Genomic DNA, 18,489 nt, shown 5'->3' on the forward strand with positions numbered 1-18,489 from the left:
TACATTCTACTGACAGCCCACTGCGAGTAACCCTAAAGAGACAATAAGCCGTGGGTTGGGGCGGGATGATCCAGTTGGGAGACATAAATCTGTGCATGCCATGAATTTTAAGAAGCGTTTTGCGATGATACTGGTCATAGGGGCGGTGTTGAGCTTCCCACTAGGAAGCTGGAGTGTACACCTAGATCACCTACGAAGTGCACACCCAGATTACCCGGTTAGGCTTATCATAAATATCACTAAAGGAGATACCCCACAGACTGTACGCTTTGATGCCTGTCAAGTACTGAAGTGTGGGAAGCTAGAGGCCCAAAGACGGTTGAGTGGTGAAAACAGGTACCTGTTCCCAGAAATTTGGAGGGTCGCAGAGGGATATCAGGAGGCTGCACCTTGTGACCGATGGAGTGAAGCGTGGTGGACCACCCAAATTGGAGGGTGGGCCATTGATGACAAGTGGTTCAAGTCTTCTTATTATTACCCTCTCAAAAAGAAAATACATTTTTACAAAGGATCACCTTCCCCAGAGTGTGGCCTTTTTGAATGGACTCCTCGGTTGATAACTATAACCCAGAGGGACGATACAGCTAACCTGAGGTATGGAATAGGAGCAGATGTGTCTGGAAGAGAGCCAAGGGGAAGATTTAGAATAGACCTACTGGAAAATAGCAGTTAAGCAGAAGGGACAGCTATGACTACTAAAACTCCCAGTAATACAACAGTGGGAACCACTGAATGACCCAGCTTTGGTAACGGTTGCTGAGATTACAGATCTTAGACAAACATTTGAGATTGAGACAGGGTACGGTGAGACGAATGCTTGGGTAGAATGGGTAAAATATACTGTTAATAGTTTGAACCAAAGCAATTGCTCTGCTTGTGCCTCAGGAAGGCCCACAGCACAGATTGTCCCTTTTCCCTTAGGGTGGACGAAAGATTCCCTAGGGATGTGGTGTATGATAGCATTATACCAAGAAAGGACGGCCTGGGGAAACGAGGCTTGTCATTCACTTTCCTTACTGTTTCCTGCCTTGGAATCTAGAGATGTTAAAGTGCCACCAGCATTTTCCACAGCAATTGGTAACCATCCAGCGTGCCTCTCACGGCAGGGTGTGAATGCTACCAAACCTGGGGGGGGATTTACCCTGTGCACTGAAACTCTGAATGGGACCAAGGATGTAAAAGGAAACTACTCAGCGATACGAGTGCCTTGGGTGGATCTCTGGTGGTATTGTGGAGGGAAGACCTTGCGATCTGTGTTGCCGGCTAACTGGAAAGGTACATGTGGAATGGTACAATTGGCAATACCATTCACCCTAGCATTTGAAAAAGGAACAGGAACCCTGAGCTCAGGCAGTAGCGTAAAAAGAAGTGTGGGTGTATCCTTTGATGAACGGATATATATAGATCCCATTGGAGTCCCTAGAGGAGTCCCAGATGAACACAAAGCAAGGAATCAGACAGGAGCAGGATTCGAGTCTGTCTTTTTCTGGTGGATAACTATAAGCAAAAATGTAGATTGGATAAATTATATGTACTATAACCAACAGAGGTTTATTAATTATACCAGAGATGCATTGAAAGGAATAGCTGAACGATTGGATGCAACCAGCGGATGGCATGGGAAAATAGGATTGCCCCGGACGTGATCTTAGCAGAGAAGGGAGGTGTGTGTGTAATGTTAGGGAACCGGTGCTGCACCTTCATCCCCAACAATACAGCTCCAGATGGTGCTATAACTAAAGCCCTTCGAGGGCTCACCAGTCTAGCTGATGAGTTAGCTGAGAACTCTGGAATAGACACCTCACTGACAAGTTGGCTGGATTCCCGGTTTGGGAAACGGAAAGGTATGGTGGTATCAATATTGACTTCTCTTATAATGGTAGCGGGAATGTTAGCGGCTGTCGGACGCTGTATCATTCCCTGTGTGCGAGGATTAGTTCAACGATTAATTGAAACTGCCCTAACGAAACGAATGGAAGTAGACCCTCCCCCATACCCTGGGAAAAAGCTTCATCTAGAAGACAATAAAAACTGTCGAGAAGAAGAAGAAGAAAACATCACGCTGTCGGCTCCAGAGGCCTCATATGGAACCATGCCCTGGGAATGCAAAAGACAATAAGATTATGAGAAAGGAAAGGGGGAAATTGTAAGAAAGGCAGGTGTTGCTTTTGCAGAGGAGAAAAGCCGTTTCCATCAGAGGTGACACGATAAGGGAATGACTGAGACAAAGAGGCTCCAGCAAAGGCTTGTAGAACATCTCTTATCACACAGACAAAAGGACAAACTGATTCCTACTGCATTAGCGTCTGGAAGGGTAGTCATACATTTAACCAGGGCTAATGACATTGAGCAATTTTTTTGTTACCAAAAAGGAAGGAAATAAACTAGTCAGATAATCTCTTTAGGTGTAGCATAAAGAGAAGCAAACAGCGGCAGGACATGCGGGAAGAATTTTAGGCGCCTCGCACAGACCGTGAACCCTGGAGTACCCAACCAACGGGAAAGAGGGGAGGGAAAAATTGGGCCGGGATTAGGAAATAAAAAGGTGTGGTGTTTCAAGAACGGAAAGTGTGCCTACTTGCTAGGTCACCCGCTCTTGCAAGAGCGTGAATAAAAATGTGCCTCCCAGAGGATTCTGCCTGAGCCTATTTCATTCGGACCGGAACTTATTTCTCACAATTTGGGGGCTCGTCCGGGAGCAGAAGTCATCTTTTTGGGAGTCCGTGTTGCCGAAGGATGGGAAGACGCGTCCTGTTGTTTTCAACGGTCTCGTGGATCGTCGGCAGGGATTCCGGGAGGAATCGACTAAGATCTCGAGACCCAGTTGTGCAGCAGACTCTGTGAACCACAGGGGGAAAAGGGATAGGTGCAGTCGGCACAGAGAGTACGACCAGGCAACTCCGTGCACGGACCAAGGTAAGAAAAATCGGACCGTTAAAGTATTGCCTTGATGGTCGGGACATTCTAAGGGACTTGTGTGTGAGTGACTGAGACGTACTGCGGTACGAAGCGAGTGTGGAGTCGGGATCCGCGGTTCTGTAGTCCCGCGAGGGGCGCAGCCGGAGAAGGACGAAGCGAAAGGAAGGGGTGTAAGAAAAGTCTCTGTTCAGAATGGGAAATAAGGATTCTAGGCCTAGGGATGAAGAAGGGGATACTAAGAAAGACCCCGGGAACATTCCCCCAGACAGTCCTTTAGGGGAGAATGCTGAGGTTTCGGAATGATTCTTCTTGTACAAGGGATAAAGATAAAAAGAAAATGATTTGTTTTGTTCGGACCGCATCCCGGAGGGGCCGGGGGCGGACGGGGGGGCCGTGGACATCCTGGGAAGGGTCTCAGGGGTGTCCTAGGGGTCCTGTGTCTGTCTTAGAGGATCCCAGAGGTGTCCCAGGTGGGACACGTTTGCATTTGCATTTGAATTTGTTTGGACCAAAGAACCCATAAGACCTCCTAGTGTATTTTGGCCCAAATTAGGATCTGATGAACACTGGGTCTGTCAGACTTTAAACATGTATGTGAATAATAAGGACTAATAAGGAAGTCAAAGAAGGTGAATATGCTTTTTGCTGGGTCAAGATGAATAGATTCAGGAACGCCCAAATCCATTTTATATGTTCGCAGCCCAGACCGTCGGTGATGTTTCAATCGACAAAGAAATTGAATCCCCGAAGTGGGACCCCTTAGGCTGTTACTTGGGGGCGAGGGAGAGGGGTGAATAACAGGGGACGAGGACTGCCCCGACCGCTCCTACCAGCAGCTCGAGGTTCACCGGTAGGGTGTTATCATTGTGGGATTTACAGCATCCCCTAATTCGCTTGGCGAGTGTTAGAACAAGTGCTTGAACAATCCAGCCCTCCATCGGGAGTAGCCCTGCTTCAGTATGTGGATGATTATTGGTATCTGGGGAGGAAGAAGGCAGGGTAAAAGAAGCCACGAATGAGTTACTGAACTTTTTGGGACAGTAAGGTTTGAGGGTCTCAAAAAAAAAATAAAAAAAAAATTGCAATAGGTGGAAACAGAAGTGAAGTACTTGGGACATGTAGTCAGTGAAGGGAGTCGAAAAAATAAATCCTATAAACCTTGTAAGTCTGGGGATAAAAGGATGGAGAAAATGACTGTTACATTGGGAGAGAAGAAACTTGATACGTGACGGACCAGTCGACGGGCTGTGTTCTCTCCCTCCGCCCCAGGCAGGGACGCCTTTCTGGGTAAGCGCTGTGCCTTTCACCCTCTGGTGAATGTTACCCCGGGTTGCTGTACTATCATTATTTTTGCTAGCAATGTTAACCTGAAGTAATTAGCGCTATTGTAGTCAGTGAATTTATCAACGGCAATCTCAAGTCTGTTCTGTCGCTCTCAATAAAACAACTAATTTCGATTATTTGTGAATCTGATTCAGTGAAAGTCCTGTGGTGGGACTCTGATAGTAAATCAGTGAAAGTCCGGGACTCTGACAGACAAATACACCAACAAGTAAAAGCATCTGAAAAATTCCCTAGTGCATGGTCCGCTCAAATATGTGAGATGTATACCTTAAAGCAGGCACTTAAATTAACTGGAGAAAGGAGAAGGAACAATATACACAGACTCTCGCTATGCCTTTGGGGTAGTGCATACCTTTGGTAAAATTTGGGAAGAACGAGGACTAATAAACAGCAAAGGGAAAGAACTTTTACACAAAGAACTTACACAGCAGGTGTTAGCTAATATATTAATACCAAGTGAAATAGCAGCTTTACATGTTAAAGGTCACCAGAGAGACAATTCAATCACCGCAAGGGGAAACAGATTAGCGGACAAGGTGGCAAAAGAGGCAGCCTTGGGGCAGGAGAAGCAATGACAGAAGCAGGGGCAGTGGAGAAAGGTGGTAAATGGATTCTGCCTGACGGAAGGGAAATGGTCAACAAACAATGAGAGAAACAGTGACAGTGTTACAACAGGGAAGCCATTGGGGAACGCATGCAACGTGCGAATAGTTTTGTGGAAGTACAGGTGCTTTGGCATATACACAATAGCCAAACAAATTTGTGAGGGATGTGCTATTTGTAAGAAAGTAAACAAGAAAGCCTTGAGAAAGCAATCTTCGGGAGGAGGAGAGCCCGGCTTGAGACCATTCCAAAGTATACAGGTAGACTTCAGTGAACTACCACCAACAGGCAGGCGAAAAGATCTTTTAGTCCTAGTGGACCGTCTGACTGGATGGGTGGAAGCCTACCCCTTGGTGTCAGCTACTGCAGCAGGGGTAATTAAGATAATACTCGAACAGATTATTCCCAGATACGGGTTAGTGGAGAATAGAAACTCAGATCGGGGCAGTCATTTTATCTAAAATCCTTCAAGGAATTCTGGAAAGTTTAGGGATGGTGTGGGAATTTCATATCCCCTAGCATCCCCCGTCATCAGGAAAAGTTGAGGATGAACCAGACCATTAAGAGACAATTCAGTAAGAGACAATTGTCGAAATTACCACGGACTAAATGTTTGCCCATAGCATTGTTGAGGATCCAGACTTCTAGAAAAGATACAGGTCTCTCGCCCTGTGAGACGCTTTTTGGACTACCTTATATGGGTAACAGAGAAGACTTGCCCACTTTTGAAACTAAAGATATGTTTCTTAAGAACCGTACACTGGGGTTGTCGTCTTCTTTCTCTCGCCTCAGAAATAAAGGATTTCTTGCTCAAACTCCGCCGTTGGAATTTGTCGTCCATCCGTATAAACCAGGGGACTGGGTACTAGTCAAATCCTGGACGGAGAGTAAGCTACAACCGGAGTGGGAAGGACCATTCCAAGTCCTCCTCACTACTGAAACCGCAGTAAGGACAGCAGAAAAAGGATGGGCTCACTACGCTCAGCAAAAAGGAGCAGTTGAACCCCCGCCAACAGATCCGGTAGAACGGTGGACTGTACATTCTACTGACAGCCCACTGCGAGTAACCCTAAAGAGACAATAAGCCGTGGGTTGGGGCGGGATGATCCAGTTGGGAGACATAAATCTGTGCATGCCATGAATTTTAAGAAGCGTTTTGCGATGATACTGGTCATAGGGGCGGTGTTGAGCTTCCCACTAGGAAGCTGGAGTGTACACCTAGATCACCTACGAAGTGCACACCCAGATTACCCGGTTAGGCTTATCATAAATATCACTAAAGGAGATACCCCACAGACTGTACGCTTTGATGCCTGTCAAGTACTGAAGTGTGGGAAGCTAGAGGCCCAAAGACGGTTGAGTGGTGAAAACAGGTACCTGTTCCCAGAAATTTGGAGGGTCGCAGAGGGATATCAGGAGGCTGCACCTTGTGACCGATGGAGTGAAGCGTGGTGGACCACCCAAATTGGAGGGTGGGCCATTGATGACAAGTGGTTCAAGTCTTCTTATTATTACCCTCTCAAAAAGAAAATACATTTTTACAAAGGATCACCTTCCCCAGAGTGTGGCCTTTTTGAATGGACTCCTCGGTTGATAACTATAACCCAGAGGGACGATACAGCTAACCTGAGGTATGGAATAGGAGCAGATGTGTCTGGAAGAGAGCCAAGGGGAAGATTTAGAATAGACCTACTGGAAAATAGCAGTTAAGCAGAAGGGACAGCTATGACTACTAAAACTCCCAGTAATACAACAGTGGGAACCACTGAATGACCCAGCTTTGGTAACGGTTGCTGAGATTACAGATCTTAGACAAACATTTGAGATTGAGACAGGGTACGGTGAGACGAATGCTTGGGTAGAATGGGTAAAATATACTGTTAATAGTTTGAACCAAAGCAATTGCTCTGCTTGTGCCTCAGGAAGGCCCACAGCACAGATTGTCCCTTTTCCCTTAGGGTGGACGAAAGATTCCCTAGGGATGTGGTGTATGATAGCATTATACCAAGAAAGGACGGCCTGGGGAAACGAGGCTTGTCATTCACTTTCCTTACTGTTTCCTGCCTTGGAATCTAGAGATGTTAAAGTGCCACCAGCATTTTCCACAGCAATTGGTAACCATCCAGCGTGCCTCTCACGGCAGGGTGTGAATGCTACCAAACCTGGGGGGGGATTTACCCTGTGCACTGAAACTCTGAATGGGACCAAGGATGTAAAAGGAAACTACTCAGCGATACGAGTGCCTTGGGTGGATCTCTGGTGGTATTGTGGAGGGAAGACCTTGCGATCTGTGTTGCCGGCTAACTGGAAAGGTACATGTGGAATGGTACAATTGGCAATACCATTCACCCTAGCATTTGAAAAAGGAACAGGAACCCTGAGCTCAGGCAGTAGCGTAAAAAGAAGTGTGGGTGTATCCTTTGATGAACGGATATATATAGATCCCATTGGAGTCCCTAGAGGAGTCCCAGATGAACACAAAGCAAGGAATCAGACAGGAGCAGGATTCGAGTCTGTCTTTTTCTGGTGGATAACTATAAGCAAAAATGTAGATTGGATAAATTGTATGTACTATAACCAACAGAGGTTTATTAATTATACCAGAGATGCATTGAAAGGAATAGCTGAACGATTGGATGCAACCAGCGGATGGCATGGGAAAATAGGATTGCCCCGGACGTGATCTTAGCAGAGAAGGGAGGTGTGTGTGTAATGTTAGGGAACCGGTGCTGCACCTTCATCCCCAACAATACAGCTCCAGATGGTGCTATAACTAAAGCCCTTCGAGGGCTCACCAGTCTAGCTGATGAGTTAGCTGAGAACTCTGGAATAGACACCTCACTGACAAGTTGGCTGGATTCCCGGTTTGGGAAACGGAAAGGTATGGTGGTATCAATATTGACTTCTCTTATAATGGTAGCGGGAATGTTAGCGGCTGTCGGACGCTGTATCATTCCCTGTGTGCGAGGATTAGTTCAACGATTAATTGAAACTGCCCTAACGAAACGAATGGAAGTAGACCCTCCCCCATACCCTGGGAAAATGCTTCATCTAGAAGACAATAAAAACTGTCGAGAAGAAGAAGAATGTAACATCACGCTGTCGGCTCCAGAGGCCTCATATGGAACCATGCCCTGGGAATGCAAAAGACAATAAGATTATGAGAAAGGAAAGGGGGAAATTGTAAGAAAGGCAGGTGTTGCTTTTGCAGAGGAGAAAAGCCGTTTCCATCAGAGGTGACACGATAAGGGAATGACTGAGACAAAGAGGCTCCAGCAAAGGCTTGTAGAACATCTCTTATCACACAGACAAAAGGACAAACTGATTCCTACTGCATTAGCGTCTGGAAGGGTAGTCATACATTTAACCAGGGCTAATGACATTGAGCAATTTTTTTGTTACCAAAAAGGAAGGAAATAAACTAGTCAGATAATCTCTTTAGGTGTAGCATAAAGAGAAGCAAACAGCGGCAGGACATGCGGGAAGAATTTTAGGCGCCTCGCACAGACCGTGAACCCTGGAGTACCCAACCAACGGGAAAGAGGGGAGGGAAAAATTGGGCCGGGATTAGGAAATAAAAAGGTGTGGTGTTTCAAGAACGGAAAGTGTGCCTACTTGCTAGGTCACCCGCTCTTGCAAGAGCGTGAATAAAAATGTGCCTCCCAGAGGATTCTGCCTGAGCCTATTTCATTCGGACCGGAACTTATTTCTCACAATTTGGGGGCTCGTCCGGGAGCAGAAGTCATCTTTTTGGGAGTCCGTGTTGCCGAAGGATGGGAAGACGCGTCCTGTTGTTTTCAACGGTCTCGTGGATCGTCGGCAGGGATTCCGGGAGGAATCGACTAAGATCTCGAGACCCAGTTGTGCAGCAGACTCTGTGAACCACAGGGGGAAAAGGGATAGGTGCAGTCGGCACAGAGAGTACGACCAGGCAACTCCGTGCACGGACCAAGGTAAGAAAAATCGGACCGTTAAAGTATTGCCTTGATGGTCGGGACATTCTAAGGGACTTGTGTGTGAGTGACTGAGACGTACTGCGGTACGAAGCGAGTGTGGAGTCGGGATCCGCGGTTCTGTAGTCCCGCGAGGGGCGCAGCCGGAGAAGGACGAAGCGAAAGGAAGGGGTGTAAGAAAAGTCTCTGTTCAGAATGGGAAATAAGGATTCTAGGCCTAGGGATGAAGAAGGGGATACTAAGAAAGACCCCGGGAACATTCCCCCAGACAGTCCTTTAGGGGAGAATGCTGAGGTTTCGGAATGATTCTTCTTGTACAAGGGATAAAGATAAAAAGAAAATGATTTGTTTTGTTCGGACCGCATCCCGGAGGGGCCGGGGGCGGACGGGGGGGCCGTGGACATCCTGGGAAGGGTCTCAGGGGTGTCCTAGGGGTCCTGTGTCTGTCTTAGAGGATCCCAGAGGTGTCCCAGGTGGGACACGTTTGCATTTGCATTTGAATTTGTTTGGACCAAAGAACCCATAAGACCTCCTAGTGTATTTTGGCCCAAATTAGGATCTGATGAACACTGGGTCTGTCAGACTTTAAACATGTATGTGAATAATAAGGACTAATAAGGAAGTCAAAGAAGGTGAATATGCTTTTTGCTGGGTCAAGATGAATAGATTCAGGAACGCCCAAATCCATTTTATATGTTCGCAGCCCAGACCGTCGGTGATGTTTCAATCGACAAAGAAATTGAATCCCCGAAGTGGGACCCCTTAGGCTGTTACTTGGGGGCGAGGGAGAGGGGTGAATAACAGGGGACGAGGACTGCCCCGACCGCTCCTACCAGCAGCTCGAGGTTCACCGGTAGGGTGTTATCATTGTGGGATTTACAGCATCCCCTAATTCGCTTGGCGAGTGTTAGAACAAGTGCTTGAACAATCCAGCCCTCCATCGGGAGTAGCCCTGCTTCAGTATGTGGATGATTATTGGTATCTGGGGAGGAAGAAGGCAGGGTAAAAGAAGCCACGAATGAGTTACTGAACTTTTTGGGACAGTAAGGTTTGAGGGTCTCAAAAAAAAAATAAAAAAAAAATTGCAATAGGTGGAAACAGAAGTGAAGTACTTGGGACATGTAGTCAGTGAAGGGAGTCGAAAAAATAAATCCTATAAACCTTGTAAGTCTGGGGATAAAAGGATGGAGAAAATGACTGTTACATTGGGAGAGAAGAAACTTGATACGTGACGGACCAGTCGACGGGCTGTGTTCTCTCCCTCCGCCCCAGGCAGGGACGCCTTTCTGGGTAAGCGCTGCGCCTTTCACCCTCTGGTGAATGTTACCCCGGGTTGCTGTACTATCATTATTTTTGCTAGCAATGTTAACCTGAAGTAATTAGCGCTATTGTAGTCAGTGAATTTATCAACGGCAATCTCAAGCCTGTTCTGTCGCTCTCAATAAAACAACTAATTTCGATTATTTGTGAATCTGATTCAGTGAAAGTCCTGTGGTGGGACTCTGATAGTAAATCAGTGAAAGTCCGGGACTCTGACAGACAAATACACCAACAAGTAAAAGCATCTGAAAAATTCCCTAGTGCATGGTCCGCTCAAATATGTGAGATGTATACCTTAAAGCAGGCACTTAAATTAACTGGAGAAAGGAGAAGGAACAATATACACAGACTCTCGCTATGCCTTTGGGGTAGTGCATACCTTTGGTAAAATTTGGGAAGAACGAGGACTAATAAACAGCAAAGGGAAAGAACTTTTACACAAAGAACTTACACAGCAGGTGTTAGCTAATATATTAATACCAAGTGAAATAGCAGCTTTACATGTTAAAGGTCACCAGAGAGACAATTCAATCACCGCAAGGGGAAACAGATTAGCGGACAAGGTGGCAAAAGAGGCAGCCTTGGGGCAGGAGAAGCAATGACAGAAGCAGGGGCAGTGGAGAAAGGTGGTAAATGGATTCTGCCTGACGGAAGGGAAATGGTCAACAAACAATGAGAGAAACAGTGACAGTGTTACAACAGGGAAGCCATTGGGGAACGCATGCAACGTGCGAATAGTTTTGTGGAAGTACAGGTGCTTTGGCATATACACAATAGCCAAACAAATTTGTGAGGGATGTGCTATTTGTAAGAAAGTAAACAAGAAAGCCTTGAGAAAGCAATCTTCGGGAGGAGGAGAGCCCGGCTTGAGACCATTCCAAAGTATACAGGTAGACTTCAGTGAACTACCACCAACAGGCAGGCGAAAAGATCTTTTAGTCCTAGTGGACCGTCTGACTGGATGGGTGGAAGCCTACCCCTTGGTGTCAGCTACTGCAGCAGGGGTAATTAAGATAATACTCGAACAGATTATTCCCAGATACGGGTTAGTGGAGAATAGAAACTCAGATCGGGGCAGTCATTTTATCTAAAATCCTTCAAGGAATTCTGGAAAGTTTAGGGATGGTGTGGGAATTTCATATCCCCTAGCATCCCCCGTCATCAGGAAAAGTTGAGGATGAACCAGACCATTAAGAGACAATTCAGTAAGAGACAATTGTCGAAATTACCACGGACTAAATGTTTGCCCATAGCATTGTTGAGGATCCAGACTTCTAGAAAAGATACAGGTCTCTCGCCCTGTGAGACGCTTTTTGGACTACCTTTTATGGGTAACAGAGAAGACTTGCCCACTTTTGAAACTAAAGATATGTTTCTTAAGAACCGTACACTGGGGTTGTCGTCTTCTTTCTCTCGCCTCAGAAATAAAGGATTTCTTGCTCAAACTCCGCCGTTGGAATTTGTCGTCCATCCGTATAAACCAGGGGACTGGGTACTAGTCAAATCCTGGACGGAGAGTAAGCTACAACCGGAGTGGGAAGGACCATTCCAAGTCCTCCTCACTACTGAAACCGCAGTAAGGACAGCAGAAAAAGGATGGGCTCACTACGCTCAGCAAAAAGGAGCAGTTGAACCCCCGCCAACAGATCCGGTAGAACGGTGGACTGTACATTCTACTGACAGCCCACTGCGAGTAACCCTAAAGAGACAATAAGCCGTGGGTTGGGGCGGGATGATCCAGTTGGGAGACATAAATCTGTGCATGCCATGAATTTTAAGAAGCGTTTTGCGATGATACTGGTCATAGGGGCGGTGTTGAGCTTCCCACTAGGAAGCTGGAGTGTACACCTAGATCACCTACGAAGTGCACACCCAGATTACCCGGTTAGGCTTATCATAAATATCACTAAAGGAGATACCCCACAGACTGTACGCTTTGATGCCTGTCAAGTACTGAAGTGTGGGAAGCTAGAGGCCCAAAGACGGTTGAGTGGCGAAAACAGGTACCTGTTCCCAGAAATTTGGAGGGTCGCAGAGGGATATCAGGAGGCTGCACCTTGTGACCGATGGAGTGAAGCGTGGTGGACCACCCAAATTGGAGGGTGGGCCATTGATGACAAGTGGTTCAAGTCTTCTTATTATTACCCTCTCAAAAAGAAAATACATTTTTACAAAGGATCACCTTCCCCAGAGTGTGGCCTTTTTGAATGGACTCCTCGGTTGATAACTATAACCCAGAGGGACGATACAGCTAACCTGAGGTATGGAATAGGAGCAGATGTGTCTGGAAGAGAGCCAAGGGGAAGATTTAGAATAGACCTACTGGAAAATAGCAGTTAAGCAGAAGGGACAGCTATGACTACTAAAACTCCCAGTAATACAACAGTGGGAACCACTGAATGACCCAGCTTTGGTAACGGTTGCTGAGATTACAGATCTTAGACAAACATTTGAGATTGAGACAGGGTACGGTGAGACGAATGCTTGGGTAGAATGGGTAAAATATACTGTTAATAGTTTGAACCAAAGCAATTGCTCTGCTTGTGCCTCAGGAAGGCCCACAGCACAGATTGTCCCTTTTCCCTTAGGGTGGACGAAAGATTCCCTAGGGATGTGGTGTATGATAGCATTATACCAAGAAAGGACGGCCTGGGGAAACGAGGCTTGTCATTCACTTTCCTTACTGTTTCCTGCCTTGGAATCTAGAGATGTTAAAGTGCCACCAGCATTTTCCACAGCAATTGGTAACCATCCAGCGTGCCTCTCACGGCAGGGTGTGAATGCTACCAAACCTGGGGGGGGATTTACCCTGTGCACTGAAACTCTGAATGGGACCAAGGATGTAAAAGGAAACTACTCAGCGATACGAGTGCCTTGGGTGGATCTCTGGTGGTATTGTGGAGGGAAGACCTTGCGATCTGTGTTGCCGGCTAACTGGAAAGGTACATGTGGAATGGTACAATTGGCAATACCATTCACCCTAGCATTTGAAAAAGGAACAGGAACCCTGAGCTCAGGCAGTAGCGTAAAAAGAAGTGTGGGTGTATCCTTTGATGAACGGATATATATAGATCCCATTGGAGTCCCTAGAGGAGTCCCAGATGAACACAAAGCAAGGAATCAGACAGGAGCAGGATTCGAGTCTGTCTTTTTCTGGTGGATAACTATAAGCAAAAATGTAGATTGGATAAATTATATGTACTATAACCAACAGAGGTTTATTAATTATACCAGAGATGCATTGAAAGGAATAGCTGAACGATTGGATGCAACCAGCGGATGGCATGGGAAAATAGGATTGCCCCGGACGTGATCTTAGCAGAGAAGGGAGGTGTGTGTGTAATGTTAGGGAACCGGTGCTGCACCTTCATCCCCAACAATACAGCTCCAGATGGTGCTATAACTAAAGCCCTTCGAGGGCTCACCAGTCTAGCTGATGAGTTAGCTGAGAACTCTGGAATAGACACCTCACTGACAAGTGGGCTGGATTCCCGGTTTGGGAAACGGAAAGGTATGGTGGTATCAATATTGACTTCTCTTATAATGGTAGCGGGAATGTTAGCGGCTGTCGGACGCTGTATCATTCCCTGTGTGCGAGGATTAGTTCAACGATTAATTGAAACTGCCCTAACGAAACGAATGGAAGTAGACCCTCCCCCATACCCTGGGAAAATGCTTCATCTAGAAGACAATAAAAACTGTCGAGAAGAAGAAGAATGTAACATCACGCTGTCGGCTCCAGAGGCCTCATATGGAACCATGCCCTGGGAATGCAAAAGACAATAAGATTATGAGAAAGGAAAGGGGGAAATTGTAAGAAAGGCAGGTGTTGCTTTTGCAGAGGAGAAAAGCCGTTTCCATCAGAGGTGACACGATAAGGGAATGACTGAGACAAAGAGGCTCCAGCAAAGGCTTGTAGAACATCTCTTATCACACAGACAAAAGGACAAACTGATTCCTACTGCATTAGCGTCTGGAAGGGTAGTCATACATTTAACCAGGGCTAATGACATTGAGCAATTTTTTTGTTACCAAAAAGGAAGGAAATAAACTAGTCAGATAATCTCTTTAGGTGTAGCATAAAGAGAAGCAAACAGCGGCAGGACATGCGGGAAGAATTTTAGGCGCCTCGCACAGACCGTGAACCCTGGAGTACCCAACCAACGGGAAAGAGGGGAGGGAAAAATTGGGCCGGGATTAGGAAATAAAAAGGTGTGGTGTTTCAAGAACGGAAAGTGTGCCTACTTGCTAGGTCACCCGCTCTTGCAAGAGCGTGAATAAAAATGTGCCTCCCAGAGGATTCTGCCTGAGCCTATTTCACTCGGACCGGAACTTATTTCTCACAGGGGGGTCCCAGCAGGGCCCCCAGGCACAGCCAGGTCCCGGCAGCGGCAGGGGGGTCCCCAGCCCCATCTCAGCCCCGGTCCGGCGGGGACGGGCTCAGCCACAGCTGGGGAGAGAGGGCGGGGGCTGCGGGGGCCACCAGGCAGTGCCGGGGGGGGGCGGCTCCCAGGTCTCTCCCGGCTCCCTCAGAGGCAGCATCACCCAGGCGGCTTGTGCTGAGGCCGGCACAAGCCCGGGCAGCGGCGGGGAAGCGCAGCTCGCCCGCGGGCACCCGCAGCTCGGCCGCAGCTGGCGCGAGGGCGGGGGGCGAGGCGGGGGCGGGGCCTGCAGCCGCCGCGGCCAGACCCCACCCCCGTCAAAGGCGGCCCCGGGGAGGGCGGCGAGCGGGAGCGGGAGCGGGGCGAGCAGCCAGGGCGCGGGAGGTCACGCGAGAGTGGAGCTCGCGCGGGATTTCGCGCGGGAGTTGAGCTCGCGCGGGACGCCGAGGCAGGGCGAGGCGGGGGAGCTCAGCCATGGCCTGTGCCCGAAAGGCGCAGCCTCCCGCGTGTTGCGCACTTTCCAGAGGAGACGCGGCCACGCAGACAGAGCCCCCCTGGACGCCTGCAGCCCCCCCGGGCTGTGTCTGCAGGGAGCGCCTTCACCTCTCCCGGGTAGCGGAGGGTAGAAGGGATGGCGGGTGCGTGAGGTGCGAGCAGGCGGCTGATGCGCTCGGCCTGGCGGCAGAGGTCAAAGAGGGAGCAGAAAGGCTGCGGAGCGTCAGGGAGAGGGCAGAGCAGCAGAGAGTTGGGGTTGTTCAGCCTGGAGAAGAGAAGGCTGCGGGGAGACCTTCTTAATGTTTACAAGTATCTGAAGGGTGGGCTGAAGGAGGATGGAGCCAGACTCTTTTCAGTGGCTGCCAGTAAGAGGACGAGGGGTAACGGGCACAAGCTGGAACATAGGAAGTTCCGATCAAACCTGAGGAAAAACTTCTTCACGGTGAGGGTGAGAGCGCACTGGAAGAGGCTGCCCAGGGAGGTTGTGGAGTCTCCTTCTCTGGAGACTTTCAAGACGTGCCTGGCTGCAGTCTTGAGTAATGTGCTGTGGGCAATGCTGCTTTAGCAGGGGAGTTGGATAGATGATCTCTAGAGGTCCCTTCCAACTCTGAAATTCTGTGAGTCCATGAAACGTTCAGCCTGGAGAAGAGAAGAGAAGGCTCCGCGGAGACCTTGGAGCCCCTTCCAGCCCCTCAAGGGGCTCCAGGAAAGCTGTGGAGGGACTCTGGATGAGGGACGGGAGCCATGGGACGAGGGGGAAGGGGTTTCCACTGCAAGAGGGGAGATTGAGCTGAGATCTCGGGCAGAAATTCTTGGCTGTGAGGGCGGTGAGCCCCTGGCCCAGGTTGCCCAGAGAAGCTGTGGCTGCCCCATCCCTGGAGGGGTTCAAGGCCAGGTTGGCCGGGGCTTGGAGCAAGCTGGGCTGGTGGGAGGTGTCCCTGCCCAGGGCAAGGGGTGGCACTGGGTGGCCTTTAAGGTCCGTTCCTACCCAAACCATTCCCTGAAGGGGTGGGGCCCTTCTCCCTCTCCTTTTCTCCCTCTCCTTTTCTCCCTCTCCTTTTCTCCCTCTCCTTTTCTCCCTCTCCTTTTCTCCCTCTCCTTTTCTCCCTCTCCTTTTCTCCCTCTCCTTTTCTCCCTCTCCTTTTCTCCCTCTCCTTTTCTCCCTCTCCTTTTCTCCCTCTCCTTTTCTCCCTCTCCTTTTCTCCCTCTCCTTTTCTCCCTCTCCTTTTCTCCCTCTCCTTTTCTCCCTCTCCTTTTCTCCCTCTCCTTTTCTCCCTCTCCTTTTCTCCCTCTCCTTTTCTCCCTCTCCTTTTCTCCCTCTCCTTTTCTCCCTCTCCTTTTCTCCCTCTCCTTTTCTCCCTCTCCTTTTCTCCCTCTCCTTTTCTCCCTCTCCTTTTCTCCCTCTCCTTTTCTCCCTCTCCTTTTCTCCCTCTCCTTTTCTCCCTCTCCTTTTCTCCCTCTCCTTTTCTCCCTCTCCTTTTCTCCCTCTCCTTTTCTCCCTCTCCTTTTCTCCCTCTCCTTTTCTCCCTCTCCTTTTCTCCCTCTCCTTTTCTCCCTCTCCTTTTCTCCCTCTCCTTTTCTCCCTCTCCTTCTCGTTATGGTTTGAGAAACCCACCACAATTTCTTGTCCTTTAGAGAACTACTCTCTCACCCGATGACACCTCCCCAACCGGGAAGGGGAATTGGGGAAAAACAAGGACCCAGGAGGACACTGGGGAGCTACATCGCGGTTCTGTGATGGTGACTCAGAGCTCTGCAGCCACACTGGAGTCCGTGCCATGGGCGCTCTGATGCCTTGTCTCCCCTGGGCCCTCTCCTGATCGTGATGGGGCTCAGCGTATTCTCAGCTGTGCTGCAGAGCAAGCGGCTTCAGGTAGGTGACTGTTGCACCACACTGTGCTGCGGCATGAGGTGGCGAGGGATGGCGTGGGGTGGTGTGGGGTGCCATGGGGGGCTGTGGTGTGGGACTGGGAGGTGATCCCGTCTCACCCAGCTCCTGGGGACCTTGCAGAAGTGGTGGAAGAAGAAGAAGCAACATCGGACAAGCAAGACAAGAGCCCGGACAGAGAAGCAGAGCGGTGAGTGGCCCCAGCACCGATTACCCTGCAAATGGCCTACACCCCACGGCTGCCCTGAGTCGGGGCTGCGCCGGGGGCTGCCAGCTACTCACTCTGTCTCCTCCCTCCCCAACTTCTCGGGTAGGGGATGGAGGAGTGGAGAAATCCCGTCCGAAGCAGGAGAAGCGGTGAGTGTGAGGGAGACCCCAGATGCTGCCCCAGACCCTCACCCCGTGCCCTGCCCCTGCCTGCGCTGGGCAGCCCTGACCGCCGGCCAAGGGGGGTGCTGCCCGCGGGTCCCGCTGGGCTCCGGGGTGCAGCGGGGTCTCTTTCTCCTCCTTTGCAGGGCAAGTGTGGAGGACTCAAGAAGGAAGCCCCTCTCCCCATGGGCCCCGCTGGCCACCGTGGACTGCAAGACAGATGTAGGCTCCTCTTCCTTCAGCTCCCTCTACTCCTTCCCGGAGGCCTGTCCTGGTGGGATGGCGGAACTGGCAGCACTTCACTGCTCAGGACCCCGCCATCCCCCCAGGGCTGTCAAGGGGAGGGTTTAGGAGCCAGGGTCAGCCCTGTGCCAGGAGCCCCCACTGGAACTGCCAACAAGGACCACGCAAGAGGTCTACTTGACCTCTTGCACATTTTCAAGTAGTGGGGGGAGAGGCAGCAGCGCGGCGAGTTGACAGCCAGAGCCGGCTGCCGGCTGCGCTGCATCTGCTTCAGAAATTTCCCCTAATGGCTGGGAGGTGTGGGGCCGGGAACCCCCTGGGGTGCCCCACTTCTCATCCAATAAAAAAGTCAATATTTTCTCTATCCCTGTGAGTGTCAGCAGATCAGTTTTGTCCCTTGACAGGAGCAGAGAATCAGTTTTGTGTAAGGACAGCAGTATGTGCTACAGTAATGCCGACTCTCCTGTGGAGATGGGGGGGCCCTTGCCCCTTGTGCATTACACCCCACCCGAAGAGAGAGACAACGTCTATTATTGCGTTTACTATCTTTATCTCAGATCATCTGTTATTATGTGTAACAATAATGCACCCTCAGTGAGTTTGCAGATGACACCAAGCTAGGAGGGAGTGTTGATCTGCTTGAGGGAAGGAAGGCTCTACAGAGGGCCCTGGGCAGGCTGGAGGGATGGGCCAAGGCCAATTGGATGAGGTTTAATAAGGCCAAGGGCCAGGTCCTGCATTTTGGTCACAACAACCCCAAGCAACGCCAGGGGCTTGGGGAAGAGTGGCTGGAAAGCTGCCCCGCAGAAAAGGACCCGGGGGTGCTGGTGGCCGGCCAGCTTAACATGAGCCAGTCCTCCCCCAGATGAGCTGGGATCACTGGAAACCGGCTCAGCTCTCTCCAACCCCCCCCAAAGCAGCACAGCCCTCCCCAAAATGAGCTGGGACCGCTGGCGTCCAGCTCAACCCTGCC

At 49.6% G+C, this 18,489-nt stretch overlaps 1 protein-coding gene across 3 annotated transcripts; it reads left to right on the plus strand.

Annotated features, from left to right (window-relative positions):
* Nucleotides 1–16,577: 16,577 nt before the first annotated feature.
* On the plus strand, nt 16,578–17,880 carry LOC134514842 (uncharacterized). 3 transcript variants are annotated; one of them, XM_063333368.1, is made up of 4 exons: nt 16,578–16,889; nt 17,028–17,094; nt 17,219–17,261; nt 17,420–17,880. In XM_063333368.1, the coding sequence occupies exons 1-4, from the start codon at nt 16,842–16,844 to the stop codon at nt 17,622–17,624; spliced, it is 363 nt and encodes a 120-aa protein (XP_063189438.1). In that variant the 5' UTR covers nt 16,578–16,841; the 3' UTR covers nt 17,625–17,880. The 3 variants fall into 3 exon arrangements, with proteins under 3 accessions (XP_063189438.1, XP_063189357.1, XP_063189265.1); XM_063333287.1 differs by having other exon boundaries at nt 17,028–17,261; XM_063333195.1 differs by having other exon boundaries at nt 17,028–17,880.
* The last annotated feature ends 609 nt before the right edge of the window (nt 17,881–18,489 follow it).

Source organism: Chroicocephalus ridibundus, chromosome 1, assembly GCF_963924245.1.
Source record: "Chroicocephalus ridibundus chromosome 1, bChrRid1.1, whole genome shotgun sequence".
Lineage (NCBI taxonomy): Eukaryota > Metazoa > Chordata > Aves > Charadriiformes > Laridae > Chroicocephalus > Chroicocephalus ridibundus.